At 43.1% G+C, this 19,015-nt stretch overlaps 1 protein-coding gene across 6 annotated transcripts in view; it reads right to left on the bottom strand.

Annotated features, from left to right (window-relative positions):
- PBX3 (PBX homeobox 3) overlaps nt 1-19,015 on the bottom strand; it is a 302,674-nt gene that overhangs the window by 66,973 nt on the left and 216,686 nt on the right. For all 6 annotated transcript variants that reach the window (XR_011205093.1, XR_011205094.1, XM_069241767.1 and 3 more), the window contains exon 5: nt 13,940-14,075. Coding sequence is in view for 4 of the 6 variants with exons in the window: in XM_069241767.1 (XP_069097868.1) it covers nt 13,940-14,075 (136 nt within the window). In the remaining 2 variants the exon portion in view is untranslated. The remainder of the gene's footprint in view (nt 1-13,939; nt 14,076-19,015) is intronic.

Genomic DNA, 19,015 nt, shown 5'->3' with positions numbered 1-19,015 from the left:
CTTGGATGGCCATGCTAACAAAAAGGGGAGTGGGAGGGTTTGATGGGACTGGGTCTGTCCTCCCTAGAACTTCAGTAATTGTACATAAAGGTCCAGTCTGAAGGAACCTCCACAGGGAGAAAAAAACTTTTTTGTAGGAAAAACGCTCACCCACCAGGGTTAACCCTTGGTGGCATGCTTCAACATTGGGTTTCCACCCGTTCTGCTATAGAACGAGGCGTGCTGCGACCAACGGAATACGTGGAAGCACTGATGGTTTCAACAATGTGAATACTAAAAGGGATAGGAGTTGTGGGGACTTGGGGAGTTGAAATACAGCCCTCTGGATTTTATTACTAATTTAATGTGTCCCACAGGGGTGGTATGGTTAAAAAGGGGTGTTGGGAGGTGGGGTATGTTATGTACCTTACCTCCTAAGTGGCCTACATGTTTCGGAGTCTACCCCTAGACTTTTCATCGGGATCAAGGTGAACTCCCTAGTGTCACTCCTTGTACACCTACCACTAATGAAAGCCCTATTAATACATGCTCCGTGGTGTGGTTTAATATATACAACTAAAATAAAATAATACCCAGGTGAGAGTTAGGCTGTAAGCGGGAGTGTCACTTTGATGAATGTGTGACTACAAACACACCCCCCTCCCAGGGGATCTAAGAGGCGAATAGTGTAAACACTAAAGTTTGTCCAGCAGAACATCGATACCAGTGGGCCTTGTACTACGAGGTCTTGAAGGTGAGTGACCCAACCCGTCAGTGATGCATCTGAGGTCAGAATGACCTGAGGCACAGGATCCAGAAAAGGACTCCCTTTCAACAGGTTGGTGGTGTTTCACCACTGCAGAAAGTGGTGAGTATGGTGGTCTCACAACACTAGATATTCCAGGTGACCCTGTGACTGAGACCATTGATGAGACAGACACTGCTGTAGGGGATGCACGTGGATTCTGGCATGGGGAACAATGTAGGCGGCGATCATCCCTAACAGGTGCATGACAGTCCTAACAGTGTATGTACGATTTTCCTGAAACTGGGGAAGAAGAAACTGAAAACTGTGAACCCGAGCTGGATTGGGGTATGCTAGCCCCAACTATGTACGGAGAATAGCTCCTAAATAGGATCGTATCTGAAGAGGTTGTAAGATGGGATCTGACAAAGTTGATTGTGAATCCCAGTGTGTGAAGCAGGTCCACTGTCATCTAAGTGTGATATTAGCATTGTGGTAGGGTGCTTGCCTTGATGAGCCAGTCGTCTAGGTAAGGGAACACATGCATGTTTTGTCTTCTGAGGTGTGCAGCAACTACTGCTAAGCACTTTGTGAAGACTCCGAAGGGCAGGACTTTGAACTGGTAATATTTGACTACAACTACAAATCTTAGGTATTTTCAATGTGCTGGGTGAATGGGTATATGGAAGTAGGCATCCTTTACATCTAGGGCCGTCATAAAGTTGCCTTGTTGTAGAAGTGGAATACCATCTCGAAGAGTAACCATATAGAAGTGTTCTGAGAGAATGTAGTGTTTTAAAGGTCTGAGCTCCAGAATAGGCCTGAGAAAGTCGCCCTTTTTGGGAATGAGGAAGTATAGGGAGTATACTCCTGATCCCTGGTGTTGTAAGAGGACAGGATTGATGACCCATTTGAGAAGAAGGGACTGACCTTCTGGTGTGAGAAGGGTGAGGTGCTCGTGGAATAGTCTGTGAGTGCGAGGGGGACTATTTGGAAGAGTGGTAATGAGCTGCAGGCAATACCCATGTTGGATAATGGAAAGGACCCACTGGTCCATAGTAATATTGACTCATTCTGTATGAAAATTCTGAAGTCCTCCCCCAACAGTTGTGGAGTGAGCGGGGGGAAGACAGAAGTAGTCACTGCTTTGCAGTGGAGGTAGAGCCTCTGGAGGTAGTATTCTTACCTCTGCCCTTGTTGTTATTGCCTCAGTAGGACCACCTAAAGAAACCCCTAGAATAGGAGGTTCAATGTTGTCTGGGTTGGGAGGTAGACACCTCTGAGGCTGTGGATCTGTATCATCTCTGAAGGTGGGGTGACAAAATGTGCCCCTTTGTGTGGGGGACTGTAGAGCACCCATGGCTTTTTGCTGTGTCTTTTTTCAACTTCTCAAGGGTCGAATCCACTTGAGGACCGAAAAGATGCTCCTTATTAAATGGCATGTTCAACACCGCTTGCTGGATCTCTGGTTTGAAACCAGAGCAACAAAGCCATGCAGGGCTCCTACTCAAGACACTGGCATTAAAGTCGTGTGCAACTGTATCTGCTGCGTCTAAGGCAAAACGTAGGGGGTTGTTTGTAATGGTTTGCCCCTCAGCAACAATTTGATGCCCTCTTTTGAGGTGCTCTTCTGGGAGAAACTGAAGGAGCTCCCCCATTTCATGCCAGCAAGCCCGGTCATAGCTGGCTAGTAAGGTCAGTGAATTGGCGAGACACCAATGATTAGCTGCCTGTGCAGCCACACTTGCTGGCAGCATCTGTCTTCTCACTTTCCTTGTCAGGAGCAGGAGATTCCCCTGTAGCCTCGCTACTGGCACATTTTCGTGCAGTGGTGGCTACTATAGTCTCGAGGGACCTGTGACCTAATGTAGACCAGATCTGTGGGAGCAGACTTATATATTCTATCTACTCTAGGGGTAATAATCTTAGAGACAATGGGTTTTTTAAACATTTTGTCAACATGACGAAGCATGCCAGGGGGCATAGGGAGAAACTGAATATACTATTGGGTGGATATAAGGGTATTGAACAGGAAGTCCTGTTTGATGTGGTCGCTGTGCAACTGTATATTGTGGAAGGTAGCTGACCTTGCTACTATCTGCTGATAGGATTGGCTGTCCTCTAGTGGGGAGGGTTGTACGACGTACAATCCTGGGTCCTTCGTCAACATGGTATCAAGGTCATATGTGTCCCATGGATCTGGGTCGTGCTGTGTCCCATTCAAATCTTTCCCAGTGTACACATGCTATCCCTGAGGGTTAAATCTCCTGCAGTAGGTGAGGCAGGTGAAAGAGAAGTGGAGAGAGGTGAAGAAGAAGCAGGGGGTGGAGGAGGTGGAGAAGGGGATGGAGGTGGTGGAGGAGAAGGCTTGTGAGGTGTGGAGGAAGCCTTGTCCTTGGTAACCTTCTTTGGAGGTGGAGAAGTGTCCAAAGCCTCTTGGAAGGACAGTTTCCTCTTCAAAAGCACATGGGGAAAAGCCTAGGCTAGGGTATGCCCAAACGTGGGTCCCTTGCTTTCTCCACCACTGGATTCAAGCTAGCCTGGCTGATGAAGGGTGATACCCCAAAACCGGTCCCAGGATGCTTATTTCCTGTCCATGGAGGACCTTGCTTGGTAGTTCAGGCTGGACTGTTCCCATAGGGGATTAGGGTCAAGACTGGTTAGCATATGGCTGGGTCCAAAATGGGGTGATGTGGAGAGTGAATTATCAATGGATTAAACCCAGATCTTTGATTGGGGGTGCATGTTTGAAAAGTTTCAACACTCCGTCCATCATTTTATTTTGTGATGTTGGAAGCATTAATGCACCCTGTACCCTCCTGTGTATGGGCACAGCACTATTGAGTATCCATCATCTCCAAAATGGGTTCCACAGGTGAAGGCATAGGTGAAGACTGGCTAGAATCCTTCTGCTCTGAAGTTCTTGGTTCTGTGGCTTTCGGCACTGAAGTTTTCAGTCGGTGCGATTTGCTTGGCATTAAGCGAAGGTGGTAGCTGGTCGGATTGCAGCCGAAGTACTCAGAGCCAAAATTCAGACCGAAATGGCAACGATGTTGTGGACCGAGGTGTTGGAGGTCAATGCTGAAGACGAAGTTTTGGCTTTGGCTATTTTCGGAGCTGAGCCGGAGGGTGGGGCATCCAAAACAGTTTTCTGGATCCGGCCATTGTCTAGTGGCAGTGGTGGTCCGGCGACCTCTGCAAGGGTTTTTTGATAGATGTATGGTGGGCAGGGAGGGCAAAAGTACTCACAGGCTGCAAGGAGGTCAACTCTTGGCATTCGATATCTGACTGCACGGCAGAGTCGCAGTCCTGGATCAAAAAGGCCTCCTCTTGCTCCAGCTCCTCCTGGGTGTGTTATTCTCCAAAGATGTCTCTGGTGTTGTCTGTAGTCCAACCGAAAAACTCTCTGGTCCCGAAGGGTCTTCTTTAACCGAAAGGATTTGCAGGGGTTGCAGTTAGCTTCCTGGTTTATCGGGGGAGGCTCACAAATAACACACCAGATGTTGGTCGGTGTGGGGGAATTTTGAGTGGCACTGATGAAAAAAACGGCATCCGTTCCATTAGCTCAGCATAATCTTCGGTGCTGCTGGTGAGGTAAGCATGAAACGGGCGAGGTAGCCCCAGAGGGCACACAGTCAGTGCCCAGACCAATGAGTGGAGATGAACGCAAAGATGGAAATACACGATTGAGAAACAATACCGTCGATAAAGAGAAGACGTAAGGAAAGATTTTGAACCAGAGCGAGTTGAAAGACGGAGCAAAGACACACATGTCCGAACCTAACAGCGGAGAGAAAACAATCTAACAAAGGAGTCAACTACAGTATCACCGAGAAGGAGTCACTCGATCCCATGATTTGAAAGTACTTTTTCAAAGAAAAACAACTTGCAACACTCCGAACTCAACATTACATGGCAGGAGTATGCAACCCATGTGCATCTACAGCCACACATGCCATCGAACAGTAGTTTACTCTGGTTACCCGTATCTTCCTAATATACATAAGTAGTGTCCTTAGTAGGAGCATTAATGTCTTCTCTTCTCGTCTCTCTGGTCTAATTGACTGCTGCAAAGAACTCACATAGAAACTCTCCCAAAAATACTCATGGCACCAAACATTGGAAGTACAGAAGCCAAAAAACTTATCGGCATCAACAAATGACAGGGGAGAGTTGAATTTCTTTTGTGTTCTCACTTTGAAAAACCTTGTAAGACAGCTGTCCAAATACTCTCAGATTTTCAGACGATTTAAATGGAGAACTCCACGAGAGGTTGCTTTGTGCACTTTTATGTGGACATGATAGCTCTATGGGTGACCACTTAGGGAGCAACAAGCTTTGAAATCCAGTTTCCTTTAGAACCCCAGAGCAGCCGACTATGCAGACCTAAATGCCACAGCTGGAACATGGGAAGACGCATGGAAAGAGTCACGTATGTGCTATGTGAACACATGTAATGTCAAGACAACATGGATGATTCAGAAATGACAGTATTAAAAGCTCGACTGGGTGATCACAATGGTAATGTTTCTCTTTTTTAATTGGCAAAAAGCATGGAAAATATGGCCTCATTACCTATGTACTGTCACAGGTCTATTTTCTACACTGAGTGGGTTTTAAATGTACCCACATTTACTCCTGTTCCAACTAGGTCTGTGCCTCAGACACGAGAGTCCCTTATTTTGAGCACATAACTCTAATATATTTATCTCAAAACTAAGAGAAGAGAGGGGAGTGTGTCTATGAATTTTTAAAAGATACCAATATCGGAGAACTACATTCACAGTTAATCATTTATTTCTCTCAGCAAATAATGTTTTTATATGTTCAAATGCACATTGTATAGTTCTCAAAGAAGTAATGAACTTGAAGGTAATTGTGGAGGTGCTTCCCTAATTAAGTAAGTTTCTCCACATCACATTCTAGTCGTGTTTCGAATGGGTAACATTTTACTCTAATAACTTCACTGTTTTATGAATTGCGCATTTAATGCACTGTATGAGCAATCTAGAAATAGCTAACTTTACATCTTTCTAGTTCAATGACATACAATTTACAATTGAATGGTAGGTCTGAGTACCTTGTCCTGAAAATGCATCACTCAGGGGCCTCCTCACGTAGAGCATGGTTAGAGCTCTGGCACCTCACTCATATCTTGTTTAAAGACAATAGATAATAGAATCAAGACAATAACTTTCTTTGGTAAATGTTGTGGGCTCCAAAGTCACTTTGTTCGCCGCAGACAATGTGTATATTGTCATCATCAAAACATTACTGACTCTTCTGGCAGAGGGCATAAGTCACAAGAAAGGCTGGCTTCTGGATAAAACATATGCATTCTGCATTCTGCTAAGTGGTTTAGTTCAAAGAATGAAATCACCCAAGAAAGAACAACATTCGATTCCCAGGCCACCATTGAAGCTTTGACCATTGGAATTCTTTCAAGAAACCCTTAAACAAATGCTGGAAAAATGGGATGCCTTAAAAAACATCCTTTTCATATCGAATGAGCTCAATGGCAGATGCATCTTCCTTGAGTCCGGCAGAAACATTGATCTTGCAAGGCAGATTCGAATGCAGGTGGAGTTGTAAAAGTGTGCACTGCATTCTCAGTACACCAGGAACAGAACTGTCTCCAGTTGTAGCAACTGGCGCCGCTGATAGGGTCTGCTCCATGCAGTTTTTCATAGCTTGAGAGGGGCAAACTCCTGGATCTATGCTGTCAGACTGAGTAACGCTGCTGTATATTGCAGGGATCATTGTGAAGAGAAGAGCCTAGGATGAGAAGTGAAAATGTGAAGAGAAGATCCTTTGATGCACCTAGAAAGGAAGATGGCTCTAGACTGATGAGATTTCTATCTAACCTTGGTGGATGACATTAAGAAGATTTGACACAGGTGTGTTTGCATCTTGTGAAACAGCTGATGGGCTACTGGCAGGGGGAAACAGAGTAGAGAAACTCCCCAGTCATGTGAATGGAGAACAGCTTCAAAATGATGATGTCTATGAAAACTGGAAGCAAATAAGTGACATGTTCGCTTCTGTTGGATGCCACTTGATACCACTCCAATGTAGAAGTCTATGCATGAGTGGCTTCTCAGTGGGAACAGGTGACCTACAACATCTTGGACCTTCTCCCCACTCACATGAACAAGCTACTAACTTGCTTTGACGACCCACTGGCTGTTAGAGAGATATAGACCACATCCATTGCCTTTGGATTTGGAATCATGAGTGACTGGTGGAACAGATACTTCCAGTGCAGTCTTTTGATTCACCTAGCCGAGGAAGACTTTTACAGCTTAAACTCGAGGACATTACTGCGTAAAAGTTATTTTGCCCAGTCCACAGAATTTTGTCAGAGTATAGGCTCATGTTAGCATTTCAGCCACTAGTGCAGTATCCTTGAAGAGAATGGCCTATATCTCAGCATAGCCATAATTATGTTGAAAGGTTGGGAACAGCAACACTGGGCTGGTCTCTTTTTGTGACATTGTGTCAATAGCCTTGGCTTTGTGTCCATCCCAGATTCAGTTCTCCTTTCAAAATCAGAACACTGAGTAAGGAGGCAGGGACCAAGGTAATACTGTACGATATGAGGCCCAAATAAGGCACAATCCCTCCTCCAGTATTTGAAGATATTAATATGGGCCCTTCTGAAGAGCTATGGGGTGTACATTTCACTAATAAATGGTCTCCCATTTGCAAGGTAGAGTGACGGCCACAAATGGTTAAACGTGTTTCTGTGGCAGTCTGCCCATATGGTCATGTCCTCTCTTTGGACTTGGAGACATTGATTACCTGAAGCTCTTTACATCTATCTAATAAACTGTTTACAAAACATGCAGCAGAGTTGGGAGTGCAAACCTATACCTTGAATCAAACCTCCTGCTGGGTACAGAAAACATGCTGGCCCCCATTGTATTTTCAGTGTTAGTATATTTTCATTCTTTCAAATGCATTTTCCAACAGGTTCTTCCCAAATTAATGAAATGCCATGCTCTAAAACTGGTACATCTGGGTTAAATCCATTGCATTTTAATATGACCTTTTTCTGAGTGGTTGGCTATTGCGGAAATGTTTGAACTCTGTGTCCCACAGGTCCAACAATGTTCTCTTTCCCGATTTTGGGGTAACCCATTCTTTGCTAGCACTTGGTATTAGCCAGTTTGTCAACTGGAATAAAAGGGATAATCTTGACCAGTTTTTCTATTGCTTCCGGCTTTAACTGGTAAGCAGTATACAAACATTAGCCACCCTAACAAGTAGCAGAATGATAGAACATTTCCCCTCCATGCTTTCCTGCTTCCTGCGCTTCTGTCAAGGGCGATCGAGGCCACCAAGAATGGGTTTACTGGTTTCCTATTGGAATCAGCAGCTACCATCACGTTCAGCATCACCAAAGAGTTCAGGCATGTAAAAGCACTGTGTTTACTGGCCTATAAAGGCATTACCATCACTGAAGTTAGAGACTTGCCCAAGACATCGTCTGCCTTCCACGCAGGCAGAACCAATGATGGGACAAGGAACACCTTCTCTGCTAAAGGAAGAACTGGGAATCTTCTTATCCACCTCTGTCTGCATAGATCCGGCATTCTCCTCCGCAAAGAAAAGGCTTGAATGACCACCTATTCAAATTAGTGTCAGGCTCGGCAGTAAGTAGTAATACATTTATTTTCCTTATAATACTTCTTGGATACCTGATGGGCTTCGGGGCTAGAACATGACAGCAGCTTCTACATTTCCCCCATTCCACATATCTTCAGAATAACCCTGAGGGATTCTGTATCGTCCTCAAGGTTTCGGAGAATTTGATAGGAGCTGTGCTCTCTTTCCTATGGAAACACCTCTCTTTCTTGTCTATTCTTTTTCTTTTTCGACCTTCCTGATGCACAGCTTATCTTACAGCCTGCTGATTTCCCTTTTAGTCACTGCCTCTCCTTCTGTTTCTTTCTCTCTTCTATCTCTCCATCAAGCCTATTCATCTCTTCCTCCTAGGTGAAATTCTTGGAAATATGCTGTTTCTTTGGTGTCATGCTAGATGTTGAGCTTGAATTTGCCTTAGAGACTGACAATGATGAGTGTGACATTACCAGAGCCAACATCACATTACTAGAGTAATGTATTGAGTGCTGACCCTCCAGATAAAGGAGATAAGTAGAATGCTCTCAATTCCAGGAAACATGATGTTGGTATTGACGATACACAAGGCTCACCTTAATGAAACTAGTTAGAAAGAACAGTTTGTCCTTCAGACAAGTCCTTTGTTGCTTCTGTGTCCAGGCAGAAGTGCTTTGTAAATGTATGGCGGCATTTCCAAAGTGACCTGCCAATGTCCATAAGCATCACTCTTGCATATCAAGCTGATTCTGCCCTACTTGTCTTGTACAGTGTCACCTTACTTTGGATGGCAGTGGCCTGTTGGCCTTATGATGACACAACAGTATTGCTGCTGCAATCAATATTGCAATTGCTTGTTTTGATAGATGCCAAAGGAGACAACAATTGATCAGAGGTCCTGACTTTTTTGCATTGACTAGGTTTAATTTCTAACACCTACCCACATGTCATACATATAATGCTCTCTCAGCACCATTACATGGGGCAGGAAAGAAACAAATATCAAATTAAAGGCTTATTATTTAGGTAGAAATCTGCCTGCAACGTTGGCATGAAGGATGGATGTGTACATAAAACATTTTGTATTTGGCATAGTCCAGATATGATTCTTTTATTGTTTGAGATATGATTCTCTGTTATCACTTGCAATTCTCCTATTCACCTAAAAGACATAAAGGCCAGTAGTAATACAATTTTCAATTAAATGTAATTCATTCTGCTTTATGAATTGGATCAAATGTGTTCTTCAAAATTCTGAGAGCCAAATGTTCAAATACCAAAGTACTGGTGGTTTTCTGATTGGAGGATATGCCTTGAACAGCCTTTTAGGAATTGCTTAATGACACTACTAGAAAGAAGAGGGGAAAGATGAACACTGGTGAAGCTATGGTGGAGGCCAGGCTTAGCTAGCTGTTGAAGATGAAGGAGCACCTTGTGCAGTAAGGAATGTATTGGGTGAGGTGCCCAGATACAGAATCACTTCCACTTCCTTTGATAAGTTCTATTAGTCTATGGTGCTTTGGCCTGAGCCATGATTCTCTTACAGCTGTCTGGAATGTCTAATCATAGAAATTCATGGTGCTCAGGAGCCAGAATCTGAGGCCCTATACTTTTTGTCCGGTTGTGGTATTACTGCTGGGCTTGTAGCTGGAATCCTTATGAGTTTTAGTCCTTCCGAACAGGCTAATTTCAGCATGGATATAGATATTATGGTCTTACATGGCTGCTCCATGGAGTCATAAAGAAAGCATTTTTGTTCTCCTGAAGTCATTTGTAAATTGACTTTTTTAGCAGCTCTCTTCATCAGGGCATTAAAGCAGGCTATATCATCTAGGGGTGAATCTAGCTGTTTAGGTGGGTTATCATCCTCTTTGCGTGTATTGCAATCCTCACATTTAATATTACCTGTGTCATCTCCTGCCAGAAGTTCATTTTCCTTCTCATTCTGATCTAAATACACAGTGGCAGATGAGATTGCCTCTACCATATCATTAGGAGTTAGTGGAACACATGCTTTATTAACAATTCTGGAATATGGTTCCTTTGGAGGTGGAAGAGGTGGTTGAGGTGTAGGTAGATGAGGAGGCGTAGCTGACAGAGGAGGAGGTGGAGGAGGCAATAGAGTTGGTATAGCAGTCACCATTGGTGGAATAGATATAGGCTGTCATGTAGGGTGCAGACGCATTAATCACTGAAAGGTGTCTATCATTTGCTGCGATTTAAATAAAATGCTACAGGCATATATATGACTTCTGGCTCTCTAATGTAAAAAGAAGGTGCACAGGACCATGGATTGTTTGGTGTAAATCCTGTGGATAGTCATAGTCTTGGTATGGTTTCTCCTCATCCAATACATCTTCAAATTTTGGGACATAGAGTACATCCAATTGCACAGGACTTTAGAAAGTTGATGAGGCAAGGCCCCTCACATTTCCACTAGTTCTGAGTATATTATTTAGGTCGGTAATCTTGCTATCATCTTTATTGGTGAAAAAGCAGTTGAAGGGAATGGTGTCATTGACAAACTCAAAGGTGTTGAAGTCAACTGTGTCATCATCAAGGGTGTCATTGTAGAAGGTATCATCCTCATCAAGGCTGATGACGGCGATGCTACTGGTGTCGAAGGTGGAATCAGTGATATTCCAGAAGTGGCCATCAAAGGTGAAGTAGATGTCGACAGTGTCAACGTCAAAGTCACTTTTGTCGTTGACGAGGTCAGGATCGACAAGATATTCTTCACGGTGATCATTGATGATGGGCTTTTCATTGACAGTAAAGGTCTTTTCTTCTTCAATGATGGCTATTTATCAGAGGAATAAGATTTTTGTGTATTTTTTTAAAAACATGCATTCTTCACTCGTGGAATGTTTTTCTGAGGAAACACAAGGTTTCTCCTGTCAGGAGGTGGCTGCAGGCACTTGAAATAAATCCAATTCAGGAAACTCTACATGTCTTCGTTTTTTGGTTGTCTTTGTTAGAGTACTTGGTAGGGCTCTTTCATGGAATCATTCCAAGACAAGGGGACATCACCCGTAAAAGGAGGGTCTGTCTGTATGTCTGATTACTTTCCAGCAGATCTAGTGCCAACCCCCTCTCACTGTCCTTCAGAGCTTCAGATAGAAATGTCTTATACATATCACGGTGCAAAGCCTTATGAGTATGTTAAAGGCAGTAAATGTATTTGCAATGTGGATCATCAGTGTACACTTTTTTCTGTCCACAGGTAGAACAGGATTTGAATAAAGATTTCTTCTGTGTCAGTTATGGAGACAATTAGTGACAGTTGGTAAGAGAAAAAGAAAGTGTCTTCCTTGCCTAGAAAAAAAATAGCCTAAAAACATCTCACAGTATTTTGGGAGTTGAAGGTAGAGCTGATCCAGCCACAGGGTAGACAAGAAAATGTAATAGGATAAGGTTTCTGAGAGCCTAGAGCACAGCTCTTCTTGGGGAATCAATGCACATATGACGTATAGTAGACATCTGAGCTACGGTGGCCTCTGGGGAGTAGGACAGCTGGCACTTACAACTCAATGGCTGAATTTCAGGTTTCTTAAAATAAGATTGATGTGTTACTAAACAAACACTTGTTGAGACAAAAGGCCATTTTAACACTGTTTAGTGCTTTTTAAGATCACTGGGAGTTTTCAGCCAGACAAATAAGAAAGATTCAAACATGTGAATATATGAAAGATCCAATGCTGGAGAACTTATGTTATCTTGAGTAGTGTGCCATTAACTCATTATTAAAACTGCAATGGAGGATAGACAGCTGATCAAGATGCTTTATAATGGTTAGAAAGAATAAGTGTTTAATGAAACATATCGATGCTTTCACTTCTTGGCCTTGACCAACCATAATTCTAGATGTTTGGTTTCTCTTCAATAGAAAGTGAAGCTATTAAAGCTTTTGCACAGATCCAAATAATACTGTCACACAATGCTTTGAATTGAGCATTTTAATACCACTACATGAAAAAAACCTCTTTCTATGCGATTGCGTGCTTTTTGTCAATATTAGGCTTGACTTACAATTTCTCAAATGACACACACAAAGGAACAGACTACCCATTCATTCAAAGAATTAAGCTAATGAAAATGTGGTAAAGTTACAAAGAAGGTCTTTGTTCATTAAATTATTTTGCACTATCAGTTAAACTTGCCTAAGCCTTAAAACAAATCAGAAAATGGACAATACTGGGAAAATTGCACGGTACCATTAAGACCAGAGTCATACCTACTGAGCCAAGATGTGCTAGGAAAGTTTTTTTTGTGTGTGTATGTGTATGTGTGTGTGTGCGCGCGCGTGCTTAATGAGTAAGAGGAGAGGTAACTAGGTTGTGCAAAGTTAATGCATTGTAATGTAGTGTTTAACTGTGGTTGACACTACATTACAGACTTGAGAACATTATTAAATATGACCCCCTAATGCCTTCCTGAGATGAATCTGCTCATGGAATCTGAATGTTTGTTCTGTACTCCTGAAAAGTGGAGAGGTTTGGTGATGTCCCTTTACCAAAGTGGGCTGTACTGCCCTTAGATCTAGCATTTTGGTGTATGACAGTTCCTTCTTGGACCAGTGCTACTTGATATAATGGTTGTCTTTCAAGGGATCTCCATTAATAATCGTGAGCATTGAACAGTCCCATCCATCTGTGGGAACCTCAGAGCACTTCTTTGAAAGTCACATTTTTGTAGTACAACAACAGGCTATACTGCCAAATCTATTGATTTACTTTACACATGTACCATCATCCGCCCACTTTCCAAGATGTCAGCAGTCTATCACAGTTGCATGTAAAATAGACATTGTATTTAGTTGTTATAATAAATCATGCAAGTATTATGGAACTTCAGCGATGGGCATCATTAAGATGTCATCTTGATTATGGTCAAGTGACATCACTTCCTGGAAATATTCATGGTCAAATGCATATATATATTTAGGGCAAAGAATGTGTGATGGGACTTCGCTACTCCTGGAATTTTGATGAATTGACGACGTTCATGTTGAATGGGATCAAAACTCTCAGACATCTACAAGTGATGTTTCTTCGGAGTAGGGAAGTCAGCGTTGGGACTCAAAGGCACAGTTCAGTTTCTCTGTCGTACTGTGCTGTCTATCTGACGGCCTTTCCAAATTACAAAGAAGGCATTAGGGATGTTTAGAGGCCCTATCTCCACACCGTTCATGCAATTATTTGATTGTCTACCTTTCCGAAAAAAATAATATGTGCTTTTAAAGAGACTTAAATGTTAATACTTTTGTACACTGCTGAGGGATCCTGCGCATAGGTTTAGTCAGTTATGGTTATCTGGCAAAACGTGCTGGTCTCCTCACCTAAATTCAAGTGCATGATCTAACCAAGAGTGTGTCCTCAGGAGTGTGTCGTTATGTAGTAATTTGTAGCCTGCAGTGCTTAACAACAGATTCACCACCGTCTTACATTTGCCACTATTCACACATTGTCCAGTGGTTTAATGACAGTTTCCTTTCCAGCATGCATGATGGATGCATAATCAATGCCCTGTGTCCAATAGCTTAATTAGCAAGCCAGAAGCCACCAGAGCTGGCATTCATCAGCGGCGCCCCCCTACCTGTGAGACTGTGATACTGCATTTCTTTGCCAGCTCCTCCTTGGCCTCTTCACTGGGGTATGGATTGCTGAGGTGTGAGTAGAAGTACTCATTCAAGATTTCCGTTGCCTGTTTGCTGAAGTTACGCCTTTTTCGCCTAAAACAAGAAAGACATCGTGAAAGTTTTCAGCTGCCCATCCTTGGCTGAATGGCTACATTTGTGTTGCAATGAATATACTGGCACTAGCTCAGTGGTGCAGGACAATATAAGACCCACAGACATGAAAACAATGAGTTGCACAGCACTGGAAAGGAGATATGTATGCATATTTTATAACCGAAGGCCCTCTGCCAGAATCTGGGTCTTTTGGACTCGTACACATACATTAACATGTGGAATCACTAGGAAATGATAGTCCAGACGCAGCTCGAGCTCTCCCCTGATGCAATATTTCATACTTGGAGTTCCTTCTATGAAAGGCTGAGCACTTAAAGCAACGCCCAGACAGCTCCTGGTTGCTCGGTAGCCCAGCAACGCACAAAGGGCAATGGGAGGGAACAGAGTACAAGGAAATAAAAAAAGAACTGGAACTGAAGCTGCATCTTTCCACTAGGTTGAGGTGGGTGAGTTAGGAATAGGTAAGTACTTTTCAGTTTGCAGATCAGTAACTTTGAGAATTCAGCATGGTCGAAATTCAGAGTTTGTAAACTTCCAGAATGCACATAAAACATTTTACATGTGTTCACATCTGCATACCTCTAGTCGTAATCAATTTAAAAGGGTAAGAACTACTTCTGCAACGCTTCCTATTACCGCCCATGGTTCCAATTACAAGGGGTAGAATATGGGGCCTATTCACAAACTTCATTTTGTAATACGTTTTGTGTTACTGCCAAATGTACTACTGAATGCTACTCACAAACCTACACACAGAGTTTACGCCTTCTCCTCTCCTATCTTTTTAGGTGCAGTGCTATCCACCCCATGTGCAGTCGCCACACACGTAAATATGTGTCTTAGTAGTAAATGTGGGAGGGAAGAAGGGGAGTGGCTGGAAATTGGAAAATCATTACTACTAAAGGGGAGAGTGATAGGAAGGAGGGTTTAAGGGAAGGGTCAAGGATGGCTTTAGGGAGGGACGTCTACACAAGAATAAGACAATTCCTATTCACAAACTGCACCTCAAAAGTAACTGCAACCAAAAAGGGACCCAAAACTGTACAAAACCCACAGGAAATAGTGTTAAATTAAATTAAATATTTTAATAACATTTTCGTATTTAAAAATTAATATAACAATAAATGCCATTAAATATAGATAATTTACTTTTAATTAATTCTATACATAACGTTTGAGAATTATAAGAGCAAAATTAAAATGTTTTAAATTAGGTGGCAATTTATTTTTTATTTAACCTTGAGAAGAAGAATTTTAATGTAATTTAGTATATTTTAGATAAATTACATTTTATTTCCAAATGTAGTCAATACAACTGCAGTATTTTTTTCTTTAGTTCTACTTTTTAAATAGATATATAGAACAAACTTGTGTCACTATTTTACATGAACAATATTTTAATACGTTGATTAATATGTTGATTAAACTTTTTTACTTTTCCCTTTACTTTACCCCACTAAGATTCTGCAGTCAGGGCACAGCTCTCTGTATAGTAAAGTGTATGGAAAAGTTGCCAGAGGGAGATCTCTGCAGTGTGGGCATAGATTTCTGCATCGAAAAATATAAGGAAAAGGTCCCTAAACTTTATCATAGGAAGCTCTCTACCACAGACGTATGGGGAAAGAACGTACCCAACATCCACAGTAAATGGATTTTGTTGAAGAACGTCTGGTTCCAAGGGTATCCACTATTTCATTAGGCAAAGCTAAGCTGTCTTTGCTCAATCTCCCCACGTGGAGGTGTGGGTTTCAGAGATGCAGGTGTAGGAGTACTCCCCTGCCACCCAGAGGCCTCAGAGCTTCTATTCTCCAATATGACCCCTGCCACAGCAGTGAAGCATTTGTCACAGCTGTGAAGTCTGGATAGGGACGGTCTAGCTAGTGTTCATCTACCATCACAGAAGGTCATGAGAAGTCTCTTGAAATCTAGATTTGGAGAGATACTCCCAGTGTTGGGCCCACCGAACCCTTGGGTTCAATAGAATGGCCCACTTGTGGTACCTGGTTTACGGAACATAAGTCTACGAGCTCAAGAACCCTCTGAACCAACCTCACCAAGACCCAGGACAGTGCCAGAATTGTTGGGGTCACATCTTGAATGTCCTGGACTGCCTGTGGCACTAGAAAGGTCCTGTAGCCAGTATTCATTACACCACTGTTTCCAGAATAACCCCATGAAGAAAATCTGGTGGGATTTTGGCTCACTGATGGAAAAACGAAAAGAGGTCAAGAGGGCAGCCATAATCAGGAGGTGTTCTACAACTGACTGTGGTGAGCCCTCAATCAGCAGTCAATCTTCATGGTGCTGGAATATATTCATTCTAAACCTCCGAAGTTGAGCTGCAACCACCACCAACACTTTTCTGAACACTCAAGGAGCTGAAGTAAGGCCAGATAGCAGCAAGCAAACTGGGCGAACTCCAACTCCACCATGAACTGTAGAAAGCATCTGTGGAACTGCAGGACAGGTATATGAAAAGAAACAACCTGCAAGTCCAAAGACACCATTAAGTCTCCGGGTTCCAGAACAGACAAGATCTGTGGCAGAGTGAGCATTTTGAACTTGTTCTTTCTCAGAAAGCTATTCAATGGCCAGAGGTCCAGTATAAACATAAGGCCCTCATCCTTCTGCAGCATGAGGAAGCATAGAGAATAGTATCCCTCATCTCTCTCCTAGTCCAGCACCCTTTCATTTGCACCTTTGTGCAGCAGAAGGTTGATTTAATGCATACAGGTTTAAGGCATAGCCTATCAAACTTTGCCCTGGTTTGGGGAAAATATGATTTGAGAAAGAAGGGAAAGGTAGGGTGCAGCCCTTTTGAACAATCTATAAAGCTGTCTGAAATGATGGATTTCCAGCTTGGAGGAATGATCAAATCCTGCCCCCTGACAGCTGGCTGTCGGTCCGCAAGAACAAATCAAAGCAGCTTGGGAGCCACTGCACAAAGGGAGGCTAGATGAATGCTGCTCCTGCTGGTGTGAATGGGTTTGACAGTCACCAAATCTACTGCCTTGAAAAGACTGGGCCAGATGCTGCACCTGCTGAGAAGGTTGACAGTACCGGTAAGCTAGGCCTTTGCTGCAACCCCTACATTTCCTGTACTCTCGTGGAATTGGCAGGTTGGCGACAATAACTCCAAGGTTCATGCTGTAGCATGACTATCTTTAAACTGCTCTAGCACTAAATCAGCCATTTCCCCAAAACGTCCATGTACATCAAAGGTCATGTCTATGAAGAAAACCTGAAAATGTCTCAAAAGGCAGGTTTGTTTATATCCAAGCATGTCATCTAAGCACTATGCTGGTGCCAATAGCACAGTCCATAAAACTGCTGGTGTCTAGGCAGTTTACATTTTGCTACACCCTGTCCACCCTGAATCATCTCAGCAAGAGATGCTCTAAAGTCTTCCAGGATGGTCAGTAAAATCTCGCAGGCAATGTTCCACAAATTGTGGGTGTACCTACCCAGAATGCTCCACATTCAAAGAATGAAGAACCAGGCCAGGTAATGAAAACATTTTTTTTGCAGAAGATGTCAATACACTTTGATATCCTGCCTGTGGGGTTTGAGGGAAAGGCATTTGAAATCACCTTACTCATTGATGCCTGCACTACAATGCTTTCAGGCATAGTGTATTTTCTCATTAAAAGAGGGTCACCTGAGGCAGATGTGTGTCACCTGACCAAGTGGCTTTGAGAAAATCAGTGAGAGCCTCCTTAAATGACAATAGAGGCTCTGATGAAGCAGACCCTGTCTGGAGTATTTCAGTCAGCGAAGTGGTTTTGGTCTCAATGTTCAGCATTTGTAAATCTAGCACATCTGCCATTCAATGCACTTCTACTGCCAAGAAGGCACTTCCTTTTGTTGATTGACCAGGTGGTGAGTCAAACTTGGTATATGGCTAGGTGTCTTACCCATTGGCATTCCGCAGTCCTTATCAACCCTATCAGTGTAATGAGGTGGGAGCAGGTCGTCTGATTCCATACCATCATCAGTGTTGTGTGGAATGTTTTGTAAGTCTTGGACTGTGTAGTTCTGAGCTGAATTGGGGCTCTGGTAACCCTGGAGTAATGGAGCTAAGGATCTGGTTAAATGACCACTGGCTGCTTCTTGGTAAATGCACTGCACGACTTAGGTCAGGCATGAACTAGCATCAGTTCACTGGGAACCTGCACTGAATTCAGAAGATGGTGGAGGCAAGGGGCCCTTTGAATTTCGTCCAGGTGACATCTGGCCTGATTTCCAGTAGCAGGATGGGGTTGAGTCCTGCTTGACTTTTTTGTGCTTAAGGAGTGTTTTTGACTTTGACTTCCCTGAAGATGTCAAGCAAGACTGGGACTTAGCGTGGGAGCAGCCCACAACTTGGAGTGCGAGTAAGATTGCTGTCTCGAACGTGGCCTTCTCTTATGCTTGGTGGCATACAGCTTTGCCCCCTATCCTTAATCGATTTCAGATGTATGAGGGCATATTTCTCACATGCCTTTATGTCACCATCAGAAGCCAGGCACCAGAAATACATGTTGTGCAGATCTATAAACAACATCTGCTTCCTGCAGTTGCGGCACGCCTTGAAAACTGTCCTCTGCGGGTAAGACATCTTCCCTAGCACACAGTCACATTTTTGGAGTCACTCGAGAAAGTTGGAAGCAGAACTTTGGATCTGGGTCAAGAGGCATTGAAAGAAAGTGACTGACATCAGAGTGCAGGCGTGGCATCTATATGTGGTCCCGCTTCGTTACTTCCTGGGCATTATAACTGCAGAGCCACATGGCTCCATCTGTTAGCGTGCAGGAGTCTTTGCTGAGAGAATGTTCTCTATCCACTGTGACATCTGAGATATTTTAAAGGTAAGGAATCTGTGGTTGGAAGTATTTATCAGGACTTGAGTGTATGGGGGCAGAGTGGTAGATACTTTTAGT

The sequence above is a fragment of the Pleurodeles waltl genome, chromosome 6 (assembly GCF_031143425.1).
Source record: "Pleurodeles waltl isolate 20211129_DDA chromosome 6, aPleWal1.hap1.20221129, whole genome shotgun sequence".
Taxonomy (NCBI): Eukaryota; Metazoa; Chordata; class Amphibia; order Caudata; family Salamandridae; genus Pleurodeles; species Pleurodeles waltl.
Note: the sequence above shows the minus strand (reverse complement) of the source record. Positions and strands in the feature narration are given on the sequence as shown.